The 16935-nt window shown below is 52.5% G+C and overlaps 1 protein-coding gene across 3 annotated transcripts in view; it reads left to right on the forward strand.

Annotated features, from left to right (window-relative positions):
- Window positions 1–16935, forward strand: part of FLT4 (fms related receptor tyrosine kinase 4) — a 46921-nt gene that overhangs the window by 11815 nt on the left and 18171 nt on the right. For all 3 annotated transcript variants that reach the window (XM_042826533.1, XM_042826535.1, XM_042826534.1), the window contains exons 2-10: window positions 3065–3161; window positions 8043–8317; window positions 12010–12122; window positions 12983–13145; window positions 13358–13497; window positions 14138–14306; window positions 14386–14503; window positions 14945–15096; window positions 15835–15997. In XM_042826533.1, the coding sequence (XP_042682467.1) occupies window positions 3065–3161; window positions 8043–8317; window positions 12010–12122; window positions 12983–13145; window positions 13358–13497; window positions 14138–14306; window positions 14386–14503; window positions 14945–15096; window positions 15835–15997 (1390 nt within the window). The remainder of the gene's footprint in view (window positions 1–3064; window positions 3162–8042; window positions 8318–12009; window positions 12123–12982; window positions 13146–13357; window positions 13498–14137; window positions 14307–14385; window positions 14504–14944; window positions 15097–15834; window positions 15998–16935) is intronic.

A 16935-nucleotide genomic window follows, 5' to 3' on the forward strand; every position in this document is an offset into this window, starting at 1 on the left:
GCACTCTGGGGTGGATAACTCTTCCTGGGGGAGCATGGCTTCCCAGCCAGGCGCTAGGATGCAGGACATGGCTGCACACCATATGGGTAGCCCTGCCGTTGTGCTGAGAACTGTGGTGGTTGCAGGCTGTGGGAAGAGGGGTGGAAGGGGCTGGGGAAAATGATAGAGCCGCCAGGAGATAAGGAGAGGATTCAGCCTTGCCCCTTTCAGAGCTGTGTACTGAGAGATCAAGGCTAGAGAAACTGCTGGGAAGTGCACTTCTCTGAAATTAGACAAGGTGTGAGCGGCTGTGGGATCCTGCTTCCTCTCTCCGCATCCCATCAATCCCCCTTCTGTTTATTTTAATATCCCACTGCCAACTTGCTTGGAAACCATCTTGAAAAAACAAAGCCTGCCGGGGCTGCCGCATGCCTTTTTAATTACATTAATGCTCTCCCCGCACAAGGGCACAATTCAGTGCGCACCCTCAGGCCGAGGAGATAAAGCATCATGGGGGCTGGAGGTGGGGAAGGAGGGACTGGGAGAAGAGGAGATTCTCAGTGCTCTGGAGACATCTCCCTCGCACCCTGGGATTTGCTGGAGACACAAACCATCTGTGTGCCGGTCGGAGGAGATTTAACGGCCAAGATCAGCACTTATGGGGCACCCCCTCCCACGGGGAAGGATGGTGCAGCAGGGGGTGGATCCAGCTAGTGAGCACAGAGAGGGGTGGAGGGTGATTTTGGGGAAGGTTTGTGGCCCTGCAGATGCTTTTGCAGATGGATAGCTCCGTGCATCCCTTGCCTGTGCTGGGTGCCATTAGTGACTGTGGGCACCTGCACAGGAAGTCCCCAAAGCTGCCACCAGTCAGAGGCTGGGGAGGTGGCTGGATGGCCACAGAGAACAGTGGGGGGGCTGGGTAGCCACAGGGCCCAGCCCTGCTCTGGCCACAGGAGCATCCCCATCCCCAAACTGCAGTGCTTTCAGAGGGAGCCGTGGTTCCTTTTCCTGTTGTACTTGTGGAGTGCCGCAGACAGGATGCATCTGCAGGAATCCCGCAGCCTCAACCTGCACAGATCCTTTCCCCTCCACCCCTCGGTGCTGGTTGCAGCAGGTCACCCCATGGCATGTGAAGGCACGCGGGGGTTACTTGTCTGCCATCAGCTATGATGGCTCCCACCATCCCTGGTCATGGGTTTAGGGCTTTGCGTGGCGCCAAGGTTTTGAGATGAGCTTTTAGGGAACCAGCCCAGCCCCATGGCAAGCCTGAGTCTGTCGCCTTCTTGCTGATGTGGGGCACTGACAGGCTGTGGCCATCTGGAGAACAGTGTTTGCAGGGGGATAATTGTGTCCGGCATTCATAGGAAGTGCAGCTTAGTGGTCAAATTCCTCCCCGCCTTTTTTAATAAACCTTGTTACATTTCGAAGGGATTTGAGCAAAAATGCGCTTGTTTATTTTCACAGCCCACAGGGCACATTTTTGTGTGGGACATCCCCAGTCCCCTGCACTGGGGAAGGGGAGCTGGAAGCAGAGCATCCTCCGTGACACCGATCCCACAGACAGGTTGAGCACCAAGCAATGGCTGCAGTGCTGGCTGGCTCATTGACGACACTGATGGCTGTCTGTGGGACCAGCCGTGGCGAGCGGGGCTCCATGCAGGCAAAGGAGGGCGATGGAGATGGTGGGTGGCGATGGCCTGCGTCCTGCCGTTGCCATGGGGGCAGCCATGGGGATGGCTGCTGCGGAGCCACGCACGGGCGGGAAGGAAATGGAGAACAATCGGGCAGAAGAAGGGCGGCAGGCTCAGCCCGGCAGTGCTGCTCCGCACGTCCCTCTGCAGCCCCCGCAGCAGCCGTGGCTCTAAGCACTGCCCCTCCAAGGCCTGGTGGTGCTGGGGACTGGCAGCCATTTGTTGCCCCTGGTTGCTGAGGGCAGGTTCGAGGCTGTCCCGCAGAGCGTGGCAGGGCTCTGCTATGAGGAGATTTGTGTCTGTTGGCGCTGGTTTTGGAGGAGAGGCCTCACGTGGCGTTGCTGCTGCTCTGCCAGGTTACTCTGTGATTGATAAATGGGTTTAAATGGTATGAAGGAAGGAGTCAGACCCGAGCAGACTGCAATTGCACAATCCTCACACGTCTATAAAGATCAAGCTAGCAGCATATTTATTGCATTCCTTTCTTCCTTAGCATTTAGCGTCTACCTGAGTCACGTTTTCACATTTCACAGTTCTATTTTTTCCCCTCTCTGGTTAGTTTGTTCACTCGTCTTGCAGTCATCAAAGCTTTTCTTCTGCATTATCTTGTATCCCCAGAAGCTGGAGTTTTAAGATAAAGATCATGAAGCAGTGACAGTTAGAAGCACCGTGCTAATGGAAAACAGCTCTGAGAGTAACCGGTACTTCGAGATGTTTGTCCATGAGCAGCTCGCACGGTGCGTGTCCTGCACTGCGTGCCGGAGACGTGAGCCCACCAGGAGTGGGACTCTCCTAGACAAAAGCTGGGAGAAGTGTGTGATAATGTGTTGATCTGCATCTCCTCTGAGCCTGGATAGTTTCACTCCTGGAATTCTTGTCCCCCGTGGCGCTAAGGGAAGGGCGCTGCTGTCATCCCCAAAGGGTCAGTCCGCTTCATGTGACTGTCTGTACCCAAAGGCAGAGGGGCCTGCTGGCCCCTGAGAGCTTCTGTGCAAATCCAAGACCACTTGTGATCCCTTTGCGGGTGGATTTTTGTAGCCCTTGAGTGCTTTGATACAGCTCTGGTTAGCATATACCGTTTATCAGTGCTGCAGGTGAGCTCAGCCAAAGTCATCTGGTAAAGAACACCTCGATGCCCTGATTTCTGATCTTTCATTCTTTTCCTGGCATTGGTGTGGCAGTGAGGATGTGGTTAGTGGTCATGGTGATGATGGGCTGATGGTTGGACTATGTTATTTTAGTTTTCTTTTCTGACCTTAACGATTGTAAGATGAGATGTTTGCTTCAAGAGGCTTTGTTCCAGTCCAGGTTCATGATGGCCCAGCTGCTGCCCACATCAGTGGGTCTGCACTGGCAGATGTCTGCATCACACCCTATCTCCTTTCTCCCCACAGATCTGGTGAGCAGCTATTCTATGACCCCTCCTACTCTGAGTATCACTGAGGAAGAACACATCATCAACGCCAAGGACACGCTGACCATCACCTGCAGGTACAGTGCAGGCAGGCACAGCTCTGCCTATAGACCACTCACAGCTGGTAAGGACCCGGCAAGGAGAGCCTGTCAGGGGGATCTTAGCTGCAGCATGCCTGTAGATAACCGTGGCTTATTAGAAATCTGCTACATGAACCAAGTGTGAATTAATCTAATCAATTAATTGAAAAAGAAGCTGGAAGCCTCTCAAAGGAGGAGGTGTTAGCCTCTGCTGGAGTCTTGCAGGCAGAAGGAAGGCAAACACTTGCACGATCTGATAGCTTCCTTGTAAGTTTTTCGGGGGAACTGGCTTCCTTACTCTCCTGGTCTTGCCTGTGATGTTTGTTCTCACCTCATCACGCTGTTGGAGTTGTAGTTCTGGTTTCCAAATCTGGCAGATTATTTGGGGGGCATAGAGAAATGCCCATAGGAGAAGGCAGGGCTGTGCTTGGTGTTGGTTATGAGAAGCTGACAGCTTTTCTATAAAGCTGGGATTTCATTCTCTGCTTTGCACATTTGAGGGTGAAGGAAGAGAAGCTTGAGCCAGGCTGGGTCAATAACTCCTAGAGCTGGTCATTTTGGAGTCTGGCTCTGAGAAGGTGTTGTGTCTGAACTGATTTGTCCCACGCTGGGGCATTTGACTGTACATGTTCTCATCACTACTCCTTATCTTGGAAAACACATTAGAGAGAGAGAAAAAAAGCCAAGCTGGAGTTTCCCTCCAGCAGCTGAAAGCAGATCCATGCCTGGGATCTGAGTGCTAGGGCTCAGTAGGGGTATAAATTCAGCATGGGCCTCAGAGGGGTATTTCTCAGAGTTATATATAACCACTAAGCAATTACTACAAACACTTGGCTTGTATTGTGTTCTTGTCTTGTCACAAACATATTTAACTTTCTCTGGAACAGATGGCATTACTCTTACTTTGTGGATCAGTTCTCTGCCAGGGAATAGAGACAGAAGCAAGGCTGCTTGATGCTCATACTGAGCTGATTCCACATGGTATGGGAAGCCAAGTGTTTGTGGGCTTGTTCATAGAGTGACCTGAGGAGCCGTGGTGTATGCTAGGCAGTAGGAAATGCATGGCTGGGCTGTGGTCAGCCACAAGCTGCCATGGAGAGTGTGGAGATTCTGGCTCTTGCCGTGCTGACTCTCTGCAGACCCAGCAAGGCTTTCCCAGGTCACCCTGGACACGTTTGGCCACAGCCTCCCACATGGACTGTGAGTACCACACACAGTGAGGCAGACCTGTGTTCTTGAAACAGCTTCAGGCAGGGAAGCCAATGGGAAACTGGGAACTGCAGACACAGCCCTGTGTTGCCTGCAGATTGATCCAAGGCTAAAGGACATTCTGAAGTTGGAGGTGTGGTTGAAGAAAGTGTCTTTTGCAGTCAAGCATGAACAGACCTATTTAGCACCATGAAGCGGAAAGCCTTTCTTTTCCTGGATGGGAAGGATGAGATTGCCCTTTCTTTGTGCACTTGCTAGCTGTCAATTAGTATGAAGGAGAATCACAGCGGGAAAAAACGTGCCCCTTTGGAGTTGTGCAGCATCCTTCACACCACCCACAGGTGACAAGTCTCAGCAGGGCTCCAAGGTTCCCCTTCTCCCTTTGAGATCTCAAGCCCGTGTCTGCCCCACGCCTTGAGAAGAAGGTTTTGCCTGTGGGACACTACTACTACTTTTGAATGAAAAGTAAATCTTTCCTGGTCCCTGGATCTCTAATTACACCCAGCTGCTACTCCAACCTCTTCTCTGGACTATGGCCCACCCTGGGAAGACCTGGCTTGTGTTAATGGGAGCCGAAGGGAAAAACACGCAGACCACCAAGAGAACAGGCAAAGGAGAGGGTGATGGGGCAGGGTAGGGCAGAAACAAGTACAAAATCAAATCCCGGATCCAGAGATTCTTTGCTGAGCATCATGTTGGAGGTGGCTTTGGTTTGACCCTGGTTCTTCCCTTGAGAACAATGTCCTCTGGCTGCTCTTCGAGCTGCCCTGGAGCCAGGAGCACAGGCCTGCTCGAAGCAGCACTGCAGCAGAAAACTGAGCCCAAATCCCCCCGCATGAGGCTCCCTGCGGACCTTTTCAGCTTCACCCACTGAGCGTGAGAGTCCCGCAGCTGGCTGTGCTCTCAGGCTCCCTCACAGCTCAGCCTGGATCTCCCACACTTGCAGCTTAGCAGCCCCTCTTCTTCTCCTCCTTGCCCCAGAAGTGACAAGAGCCCATGCCAGGCCATGGGATGTTTCTGGAGCTGAGCATGCTTCACAGAAGCCCGAAAACACAGCACACCCACAAGGACTCACTGGGTGCTGAGGCTCTGCAGTTTCCCCCATCACCTAACACAGTGCACTCATCCAGGCAGTGCAGGGGACCTGTGTAGAAGCATTCCAGCAAATACAGATCGTGCCACGGCTGGCTGGAAGCCACAGTGATGTTTTAATCGAGGCATGTGGCACAGCAGGGTGAAGGGACTGATGGACAGTATGTCTTTTATTAGCTCCCATCCTGAGAAGGCAGGAAAAAAAACATTGTGAATGTCTGCATTCATGCTCTTGTCAGCCTGCACTGGGGAGAAGCAGAGCTTGTGCCCTTCCACTCATGAATGTTGGAGCAGAGCCTGCAGGAGCCAGCTGCACGACAGCAGAAACTTATGGAGGGATCAAGCTGATCCTGGCCATGCCAGCCCCATCCCACCCCGCAAGTGCTGAGTACCTGGAGGGAGAGGGAGCATCTCTCAGCCGTGGTGTTTAGAGAGGGAAGAGCGAGGGTGTCCTTTGCTGCCCAGTGACTTGTTCATAGAGCTGACTCACAGATGTTTGCAAATGCATAAAGTCTACTCTGGCAGAAAGGAAGTATTTGACCCCGGAGCCCTCTTGGCTCCTGCAGAGGAAATGAGCACTGCAGCGGGGATGGAGAAGCCTGAGGACAAGGCAATGCCCTGCCACATGGCTCTGCGGCGGCGTCCAGGACACGAACCACACCTGCTGCTTCTTCCTACGGGTGTGCGACTGCTGTGAGCATCCTCTGTGCTGCTGAGGGGGAATCTGCCTTATCCCACCTCAGCCCGAAGCCACAGCCAGCTTTGCCCGTCATACCGCATGTGGGAGCTTCAAAGAGGATTGAAGAAAAGCAGTGCCAATTGCAACAACTCCCTTGAAGAGCATCTGTCCCGAAAAGATTTAGGAAAACAGCTGCAGAGAAGCCTGCAGTGCATCTGTTTCCAGCTGGCATCAGCAGGCTCTGTTGCCCAGAGACACGTTATCACAGAGCTGAAAGAAAACAACTTGGGAACAAATCTTCAAAGATGACAGATAGGTGGGAGGGAGCAGTCCCAAAGTGCCTGGACCTTTTCCCAGACGCACAGGGCAGCCTCAGAGAGAAATCCAGGTGAGCCTGGCCTCATTCTTGCCTTCATCTGGTCCTCTTTACACACCAGAGACACCAACTTGGACTCACATTAATGCCTTTACCTTCTGTGTCCCCGCTGGGTCTGGTCAAGCAGCAAATGATGCAAGGAATGTTTTAGTTCAGCTCACGGGCTGGTTGTCAGGGCTGTTTGCACTGGCCCATCCGTGTTTATATAAATACGTGTCACTCAGCTACTGCTGGCCTTGATGGTTAATAAAACAAGTGGGTCTGATAATGCGTGAAAATCCCAGCGGGTAAACAAACAGAAAGAGGAAACACTGGAGACTTGTACAATTCCCCTGCTGCACACTGAGTGCCAAAAATGCCTGAGCAAACGTGAAGGGCTTTGGGGCTCCTTTGCTCAGTTGGGAGTTGGAGCTTTCAGCTCTGCATGGGGCCAGATACTGCTCTATGCCTGGTGCAGAGGGCATATGGCTGCAGCAGCCAGGGCCACGCTGTGCCTTGCAGTCAGGATCCTGCTGTGGTGAAACTTGTGATTTGGCTGTGCTCAGAAGCATCTGCCCCCGCCCTGCTCTGAGGATCCCCAAGCTGAGGAGCTGCCTGTCCCCATCTGCCTATTCCAAATGGCATAAGAGGTGACTCCAAGTATCTCCTAATAGCACAAACAGTGCTGACAAAAAGCCATTTTTGCCCCCAGCTGTCTCTTGAGATGTCTTCTTTTTTCCCATCTCTTTTTTGCACATTTTTCAGTGACTTTTGGCTTCGCTGGCGAACATTCAAGTGTGGACTGTGCTGTGCTCTGAAAGGGGCTCTGATTTTACAGAAGGAAACTTCCAGCATGGCATAAAAGCCTGGTCTGTTAGTAGTAAACAAGAGCAGTCAGAGCAAGCTGTGGTAGGGTGCCTGTGTGTGTGTGTGTGTGTGTGCACGTGCATACACCTCTCATGCTGGGCATTCTTGGCTATATATAAATACACACTTGCATGCTCAAGCTGGAGGTTTCTTCTCTATCCCTGACTCCTTCCTGCTTTTCTCTTGTTTTCTCTCCAATCTGCTCTCCTTCCCTCCTTCTCCTTCCTGCTCCGTTCGTCACACAGGTCCCAGCCAGCAGCTGTGCTGAGCCAGGGGATCTCATCATGTCCACGTACATTCTTAATAGCTCTGAACTCCTTTAATAACAAGGGGAAATAGAGAATAAATGGGTTATTTCCCTCACGACCCTATATGGCTCCCTGTCCTGGCATCAACAGCAGTGGGACGAAGTCACGGGAGGGAGTGATATCTGACAGTCTGGCATGCCCAGGATGTGACCTGGGGAATGGGACTGGCCTCTGCTTGCAGGGTGATTAGGGAAGCTGCTTGCCTTCTCCTTGCACCTGTTTCCCTCTGTGGAAGAGGGCTGTTCCTCCATGCCCCAGCCTGAGAGCTGAGGCTATTTGGGACATGTGCAGGACCATGCGTGTACATGGGAGGGCTGTAAAACCCCCTAATTGCCCCAAAGCTAATTCTCCTTTTTGCCCATTTCCAGAGGCCAGCATCCCTTGGAGTGGTCGTGGCCCGGGGGCAAGGTGGACCCGAGTGGGAAGGAGAAGGAGATGGAATTCACAGCCTCAGCAGCACCCAGTGGGGGCCGGGCAATCCGTGAAGAGGACTGCGAGGGGACGGGCACGAAGCCCTACTGCAAAGTGCTGGTGCTGACAGAGAGCCAGGCCAATGACACAGGTTACTACCGCTGCTATTACAAGTACATTGATGCCAAAATCGAGGGCACCACAGCGGTCAGCTCCTATGTCTTTGTGAGAGGTAAGAGCCGTACGGTGAGGTGAGGGAGGGCTTGGGGCTGGACTACATGCACCAGCACAAAATCAGACAGATTAAAGATCCCGACATGCCCCCCACACCTCCTTCCTGTCCCCCAGGGCTGCAGGCTTGGGGAAAGGACCAAGGGCTGCTCCTCATGCAGGAAGCAATATCCGTCCATTTCTGGGGGATGGCAGCAGCACCTGGGATTCAATTATGTCCCGGCCTGGGGGCATCGCTCCAGCAGGGCTGGAATGTAGGAATTTAAGGAGCGAGAGCCGAGTCTCAGAGATGCTCTGACGCTAAAAAAAGCGCAGGATTTAGCTTCTGGGCAGCTGGGGAGACTCTCAGAGATGCTACAGGCAGAACGGGGCAAGGAATGATAATGGTCCATAAAGCAGAGAGGAGCAGCAGCACAGACCCACTGTGCACAGCCTCCTCGGAGCCTCAGCCCCACATGCGGTCTGCACAGGGGCTGCCATGCGGGCAGCATTATGAGGTGTGTTTTGGAGGGAAAGGGCTGTCTGCCAAGCTTGGAGCCACAACAAGGGGCTGCAGGGGCCCATTCTCTGCTTTCCCTGTTCCCCAGGGTCCCCCTGTGCTGTCCCCCCACTGCCTGCAGCAGGATCCAGCAAGATAAACGAGCGCTGTCCCCTGGAAGCAGTTGGCCAAGCTATTTCTCTTTCCGCCCCCATTTCTTAGAGTTGGTGCAGTTGTCACGAGCCAGGCAGGTCATGACATACAAGATGCATTTTTCAGAAGTCCCAGGGCAAAGCCAAATTTACCTCTGCAACTGTGCAGAGAAAAATGTAGAGGCAAATCAGAAAAAGCTGGGCAGCTGCTGGACAGGAATTGGGGTCTGTCTGGGCAATTGCCTCCTCTTCACGTGGGCGCTGCTGCCCATCCTAGAGAAGAACAGAGCTTCTCTGGATCTCAGGAATGTTGGGAGGAGGCGTCTGTGAGTTGGGCAGGGATATTCGGTTGCTCCTGAGCCTTGTATCAGGAAGAAGGCAAGAGAGCTGCTTAAGCATGCAGCTGAAAGTACAGCCTTACAGGCTTACGTGCAAGGTGTGCTTCTGCAAGAGCCTGGTTTGTCTATGGATGTGGATTTCCCTTTGTAAAATTTTGGATTTCAAACCTCCTGGAACAGTCAGGTGAGGATGTGAGATCCAGCAAATGCCACTTTGTCCCCTTGTTCGCCTCTTCTCACCTTTGGCCTCATCTACAGCTCGGTAATGGTTCTGTTTAGCAGAGAGCAGCAGTGTGCATGTGTGATGGAGCTTAGGGGCTATAAATCCCGTGCTGTCAGGGTGCATGGGACTCACAGCGCCTGCGTACAGCTTGTGTGCAACAAATCCAGCCAACATCTCATAGCATTGCTTCGCACATGGCTACGTAGGATGTGTTCATACTCATTGCAATCAGGCTGTGCGCTCTTATGGCTACCAAACAGCCAGGAAAACTCAAGATCCTCCTGAACAGACTTTCCAGGCAAGGGAAGGGACACGTTGAGGAAAACCCAGGAACACAGTAACTGTGGTCACTGCAGGACATCCAGATAAAACCCTGCCTGTTCCTGCTGAACTGGGCTGCAATGTGAAACTGTCCCTGGAGAGTTTGGAAGGGCTGATGTAAGTGTCAGGGATGTTTGGAGACAGCATGGTCAGACCACAGATTTATCCACCAGCCTCGTTTGTCATTTTAAGAGCTTGGTGAAATTGCCAGAAACAAAATATCTGTACTTTGGCTGAGAAATGGGTTCTTCTGTATTTTTTACCTGCAGCTCAGTTCTCAAGTGAACTCTTCACACGTGTCTCATTTCTCACATGTCTGGTTTGGTGTGTATTTTGTTACCTCTACAGATAATGCTGTAAACATACAGAATGCCTCATCAGAGTGAAATAGGACACGTACAGCCCCCATCTCATCAGGCTTAGCATATATTAATGAAGGAGATACTAAATTATTCCCATCTGACCCATTAAGACAGCCTTATAGAAAGTATGTGATGGGATCGAGAGGGGAGTTAATGCATGAATCACGAGCTCGTTGGCAGCTGGGGCTGCCCAGTAAATCAGTGCATTCTTGGCTGCCCTCTGAGCTTGGAAGGGACCTTGTAGTCTCTCACCTCTGCCAGTTGTGTGTCTCCTCCCTCTCATGTGCCCAGGGCTTGGGAAAGGAATGAGGAACATGTTTGCACTTTGAAACAAACCTGTGATTTAAGAAGCCCTGTGCCAGGACTCCAGGAAATAAGAATCCTCTAGGCATCCATCTTTTCATGAAGAACTCACCATTACATTTCCTATGCATGGCTTCTTTCCCCCAGGCTGTAGAAGGAAAGACTTCACCTTTTGCTCTCTATAACTACCTGAAGGGAGGTTGTAGTGAGCTGGGGGTCGGCCTCTTCTCTGGTGTAACTGGTGATAGGACTAGAGGGAATGGCTTCAAGCTGCGCCAGGGGAGATTTAGGCTGGACGTTAGGAAATACTACTTCTCTGACAGAGTGATCAGGCACTGGAATGGGCTGCCCAGGGAAGCGGTGGAGTCACTGAGCCTGAAGGTGTTCAAGGAAGGTTTGGATGTTGTGTTGAGGGATATGGTTTAGTGAGAACTATTGGTAATAGGTGGATGGTTGGACTGGATGATCTTGTAGGTCTTTTCCAACCTTGGTGTTTCTGTGATTCTACTCACTCTAGAATAGGTCTTTGCAGTGTGACTATGACTGAAGCAACAGTTTTCTAATTAAAAATTAAAATAAATATCCTTACGTGCTTAACAGTGTGAGCACTGAGTTGGAATGGGTTGAGGCCAATGTGATTGGAGTAGCAGAATCCCCAAATGGGGATCATTACTACTTGCATCTTGGGCAGTCATTTTAGTTGATTGGTTTTAGGGATTGTCTAGCAGGGGAAAAAAATCCCTTCCAACCCAAGCCAGTCTGTGATTCTATGATCAGTTTGGTGCCTGGCACAGTGGCTCAGAGCCATGGTAGATCTCTGCATGCTGCCACTGAATCCCTTCCAGAATGGATCCCAATTGGGTTTGTCAGGTTTGACACAGGCAATGTGCTGAGCAGGACAGGACAGCCTGTCCTGCCAGCACTTCATTGTGGTGCTGGCTACACGTGGAGGAGCACAGCGTACCACCCCTGGCCTCACTAAGTCATTTCAGGGTGGTTTTGCTCTTCCTGTCAATATTTGTGCTTGCAGCAGTTGGGAGGCAGTGGAGTGGCAGTCCTGGAAATCTCAGCTCATCTGTTTATCTGCCGGCTGGGCCGGCTGCAGGATGACATCTGCATACCATTGCAGTGCAGCTCACTTCCTTGCCCTGGAAGGTCGCTCTGCCTGCCGCCGCTCCTGCACTGGCACCAGCTGGGCAGGCGTGGAGCCCAGCAGGAGACCCAATGGTTTGGCAAAGGGTTCAAAACCCAGGCCTTGAAGGGGCCGAGAAAGGGGAGGTTGTTTCCAGCACTGCCCAAATGTTGCAGGAGCTGGCCGACCTGGGACGCACCCTTTGCATTCAGGGTGTGTTTGCTGCTGTGGACATCATAGATGGGGCTGATCAGCCCAGCACCACTCCCTCTGGCAAGCTCACAGTGTGTTAAAGAAAGCCAGAAAGCCTTCTATTCTTGTGGTTCCTTCCACTTCTCCTCTTGTTCCTGTTTAGTTGTCCTTCTCTTTGAATCCCTTCCTTAGATTTCGAACAGCCGTTTATCAACAAGCCAGAGACACTCCTCATCAGCAAGAAGGAGAACACTTGGGTGCCGTGCCTTGTGTCCATCCCAGACCTCAACGTCACGCTCATCTCGGTGAGAGTTGTGCCAGTGGGATGCTGCAGACCAACACACGTTGCATTTGTTGTGCATTTGTAATTGCCCGAGTGGGAGAAGTACAGGCACTGCCAGGAATGGAAAATGCATGAGATACATTTTCCATGGAAAGTATAAGCCACTGGCTTCCTCGTTTTATTTGCTGGTTGAGGCTGTGTTGTCCAGTTCCCTTGGGCAGACCCCGCAGGTTTCCTGTCAGCTTTGCACCTCTTCCCTGGCTCTCTGAAACAAAACAAGACTTTGATTTGGTCCCATAGCATCCCCTGCTTGCTCTGATCTCTGTGAGCTGAAAACCCCCTAGTAGTAAGCAACCCCACGGGGAAGGAGGCTGCAGCTCTGGGGCTGAGGACTGAATACAACTCAAAACAACTCTATTATCAGCTTGCTTATGCCTTTTTTTTTTTTCTTTTTTTTTTTACAATGCAAATACATCCTTCCAGGATGAGTGTTACTATTGTACAAAGCCCTCCAGGGACACTCCAGGGGCCAGGGGCCTTTCCCTTGCCCGGGAAGGACACTACCCAAGGTCAGACCCCATCCCAGTGAGGCTGATGTTTGGGACATCGGCATCAGTTTCCTTAGCTATCACTATCATTTTCCATTCCTGGAAGTCTCTGGCCTGCTCTGCGGATGGGGAGGCTTGCAGTGCAGGATACAGCCGCTTGGGGTATAACGGGGGCTGTGATTCCTAGATGACAAACCCTTGGGGGAGAGAGCAGGAGGCCAGCATAGCATAATGCTGCATCGTTTATTCCTGCAAAACAGAGATGTTAGCCAGCATGAAGGGTGGGAATGCTGTTATCCCCTCATTTCACTTGGGAAAATGTTGTTTTTTCCAGCAAAATTCCCTCATCCACCCCGACAGGAAAGCCATTTTCTGGGACAACAAGAAGGGGATGCAAGTACCCACTCAGCTGATCAGAGATTCCTTGTTTGTCCAGTGTGAGACTGTCATCGACAAGAAGGTCTTCAAATCTAATTTCTTCATCATCCACATAGCAGGTGAAAGTCTGGGGAAGTAGGAAGTTATGGCCCTGTCCTCTAGCTGTGTGCCGTGCTGAGGTATCCTTAGCAGCAGCAGTTTATACCCAAATCTCCTGTAACCGCACAGTCAGAGGTGCAGATTCCATGCTTTTCTGCTTTTCTGAAACCCACACCCCAGCTTCAAATAATTAATAGATCAGAAATGTCTTTTTCTTGCCTCTCTGCATCAGGGATTGAACTGTACGACATCCAGCTGTACCCCAAGAAAGCCATGGAGCTGCTAGTGGGAGAGAAGCTGGTCTTGAACTGCACAGTGTGGGCTGAGTTCAACTCTGGTGTCCGTTTCCAGTGGACGTACCCTGGCAAACAGGTACTGCTGCCCTCTGAGTCATCCCATCCTGCCCATTCACTGTTCTTCTTGGCAGCAACACAGGGCTCTGATTCAGGATCCTAACCATGCTGCGCTCTGGCGATCTCAGAGAGCTTTTCCACTTTTCTCTCCTGCAGCAGGAAGCAGGCAGAGAGGAGACTCTTCTACTAGTAGAAAGCATCTTCCTTTCTTAAGCATTATTTCTCTGAGGAACTTCTGGGCAAACATTGGCTTCATTTCCACCAGTACAAATACAGACCAAACATCCTTGCTTTGAAAGGAGCTGTTCCAGCATTGCAGCTTGAATTACCAAGAGCCTGCAAAGGGATCCTTTCCCTCTGTTTTTCCCCTCTGTGGTAGAGTCTGGCTCTTGCAAACAATGAAACACTGGAGTTCCCTGAAGACATTATGGTGTTTGCATACCTAGGGCTCCTACCTAGTGACTGGACCAGAGATCAAAGCAAACCACTGCTAAACTCTTAGCCCAGCTTTAGTTGGTCAACACACAAGGCTCCTTGCCTTCACAGTCAGTCATGGAGATGCCTTTCTGGAAGGAGGCAGCAAGAAATGCAGATATGAGGAGCCCATCTACACAACCCCATTCCTCTGATGCCTTTCATGCCCTGTTCTGTGCCACCAGATGCAGCGAGCGGTGATAGAATCTGAGCGCCGGTCCCTGCAGACACACACAGAGCTCTCCAGCATCCTGACCCTGCACAACGTCAGCCAGCAGGACCTGGGCAGGTACACATGCACTGCCACCAACGGCGCCCAGATGCTGGAGGAGAGCACCGATGTCATCGTGCATGGTAAGACACCTTCTGCTCCTTCACAGAACCGCAGCCTGACTCCTTGCGCTCCCCTGCGCACTCACCTCTTCGTTTGCAGAAAAGCCCTTCATCAACGTGGAGTGGCGGAAGGGGCCGGTGATAGAAGCCACTGCTGGAGATGAAGCTGTGAAATTGCCGGTGAAAGTTGTGGCTTACCCCCCACCAGATTTCCAGTGGTAACGCACCTTTCTTGGCCCACGCCACCCTCTCTCCTCCTCCCTCCCCGGGCCAAGGAGGAAAACCAGGCCAGCCTCCTTGCTAGGTCCCTCTGTGGCCAAGATTGTCCCAGATGTCACGTTCTCTCATCCATGGAAGGGCTGCCCATGTTCCTGGGGTGCTCCTCCATGGCTCAGCAGCAGGGAAGGGAAGTAGGGGAAGTCTGGTTAGGGTCAGGTTGTACAGTGCATCGTGCTGCACTCCCACCAGAGCTAGCTAGGAGCTTTGCACACAAACCCTGCTCAGGGCAAAGCCGTGACGCTCCCAACCTCACATCCTCACAGCAGTGTGCAGGCCTGTAACTCAGGTCTGGGGAAAGCCCAGGGGTCCCTGAAGAGAGGACCGTGCTTTGGTAAGACACTTCCTCCCTGTGGCTGCATTTTCTCTCTGCCTCCCTGCAGGTACAAGGACGGGAAGCTAATTCCCAAGCAATCTCAATCTTCAATGCAGATCAAGGATGTGGCAGAGCATCATGCTGGGACGTACACACTGGTTCTGAGGAACAGGCTGGTGGGGCTGAAGAAGAACATCAGCCTCCAGTTAATTGTCAATGGTAAGGGAGGGGCTGGGGCCAGGGGGAGAGCACTGAGCCCACAGCCCCAGCCTTTGGGCTGCTCTGAGACCAAGTGCCTGGTGCTTTCCTAAAGCAGTTGCTACCTACATCACATCCTTCAGCCTAACGCTGAGGGATGCTCTGGTTACAGCAGGGCCAGTTGCTTGTGGTGTGGGCAATGTGCCATGGAAGTGGAACTCAGGACACTGAAGTTTTGTTCCTGCCTCCACGGCTCTGAGCAGAACACACCCTTGCTCAGGGGGCTGTTTCCCAACTGCTGTTGAGGATGCTGCTGAGAGTGATCCTAACTGGTGGAGACTCATGAGCAGAGTGGCTGCAGCACACATGAAGCCTGGGGCTGGAGCAGTTCTCTGGGTGCCCTATGGCTTTCCCCTGGCAGAAACTGGTCATTGTCATGGAGAAGTCAGGTGCCAGCGCAAGAAGCAGTAGGGACACTGCTGCTTGGGGATTTGTCTCCAGCAGACTCTGTGACCTTGTGCTGGGGGCTGCAGCATCCAGACAGCCATATCCAGCAGAGGAAGGAGAAATTGTCATCACTTGAATCTGCCTAAGTATAACCCACCCTGCCCTGTGGGCCTGAGCTCCCTAGGAGCTGCCCTGGGATCTGCAGCACTGTAGTGCCCAGTCTCTATAGACAGCCTGGGGAGGGCTGTGCCTGGCCTAGGGACACAGCAGCTAAGCCCAGGGCCACTCACAGTGTCATTCTGATGCTTGCAGTTCCTCCACGCATCCATGAGAAGGAAACCTCTTCCCCAAGCATCTACTCCCGGAGGAGCCCCCAGGCCCTCACCTGCACAGTCTATGGAATCCCAGCACCAGAGGTGATCCAGTGGCAGTGGAGGCCATGGATGCCCTGTCGGATGTTCTCTCGACGCAGTCTGTAAGTGCCATCCCTCCCAGTGCCCACGTCCTGCCAGGCCGCCAGTATGACACTGAGGTCTCCTTATGACCGTGGCTGTGTCCCAGGTCCCATCTCAGTTTTGGGTGCCCCTTGGTGAGACCCCGAGGCAGCAGCTGGGCATCACCCTGCTCACTCCTGCCCAGAGATCCCTGTGCTTTTTTTTCCAAAAGCATCTTCTGGTGGGTGATGATGGAAACAAAAATGCTGGGAGGGAAGGGAGCAGAGCTACTGCATGTGGGGAGGAGCTGCTGAATGCAGGGAAAGCTCCAGCTGCCTGCCAGCTGCTGGGGCAGTTTGCCAGTGTTTGTGAAGGCAGGATGGATGGGCAGGAAGGGTGCGTGCCCACTGCCTGTGCTTTGGGAAGTAGGGCAGCAGCAGGCAGGGCTGCAGTGGCATTTTTTTAGCTGTGATCTTGCAGGAAGAGGGAAAAGGGATGCTGGGGAGTCAGAAACAGAGTAGTCAGGGTGGAGGACATCAGGGTGCCTAGAGGAAGCCAGGTCCTGCAGCCCTGTATAGGCTGTTGCCAAGCCTGGGACACCAAAGTGCTCTCCATCGCATGTGAGTGCACCATGGCCCTGTCAGGAAGCAGAGAGGCCCATGAATTATGGTCACTGTCTCCCAAGGCCACTATGTTTCTGCCTAGCAGAGCTCCAGAGGATGCAGGAGGCTTCTTTCTGGCTTCCTGTTGTTTACACAGCTCACCAGTGTGCTCGTCCTGCCAAGCGCTCTGCCGGCACTGCCAGCACGTGTCCTTACCCCTGAGCTAGGTGTTCAGCTTCCCCCTGCCTCTGCCACCCTGGATTTTGGGCTCTCCCTTCTCCCTTCTCCCTTCTCCCTGCTTCACCTGCGTTTCAGCAGCATCCTGCAAGCTGCAACATCTCAGGTCTTTGGCAGATTTGGGCTCTTCTCCCCAGTTG

Source organism: Centrocercus urophasianus, unplaced genomic scaffold, assembly GCF_019232065.1.
Source record: "Centrocercus urophasianus isolate 14NV4802_14NV808 unplaced genomic scaffold, USGS_Curo_1.0 seq_26, whole genome shotgun sequence".
Taxonomy (NCBI): domain Eukaryota; kingdom Metazoa; phylum Chordata; class Aves; order Galliformes; family Phasianidae; genus Centrocercus; species Centrocercus urophasianus.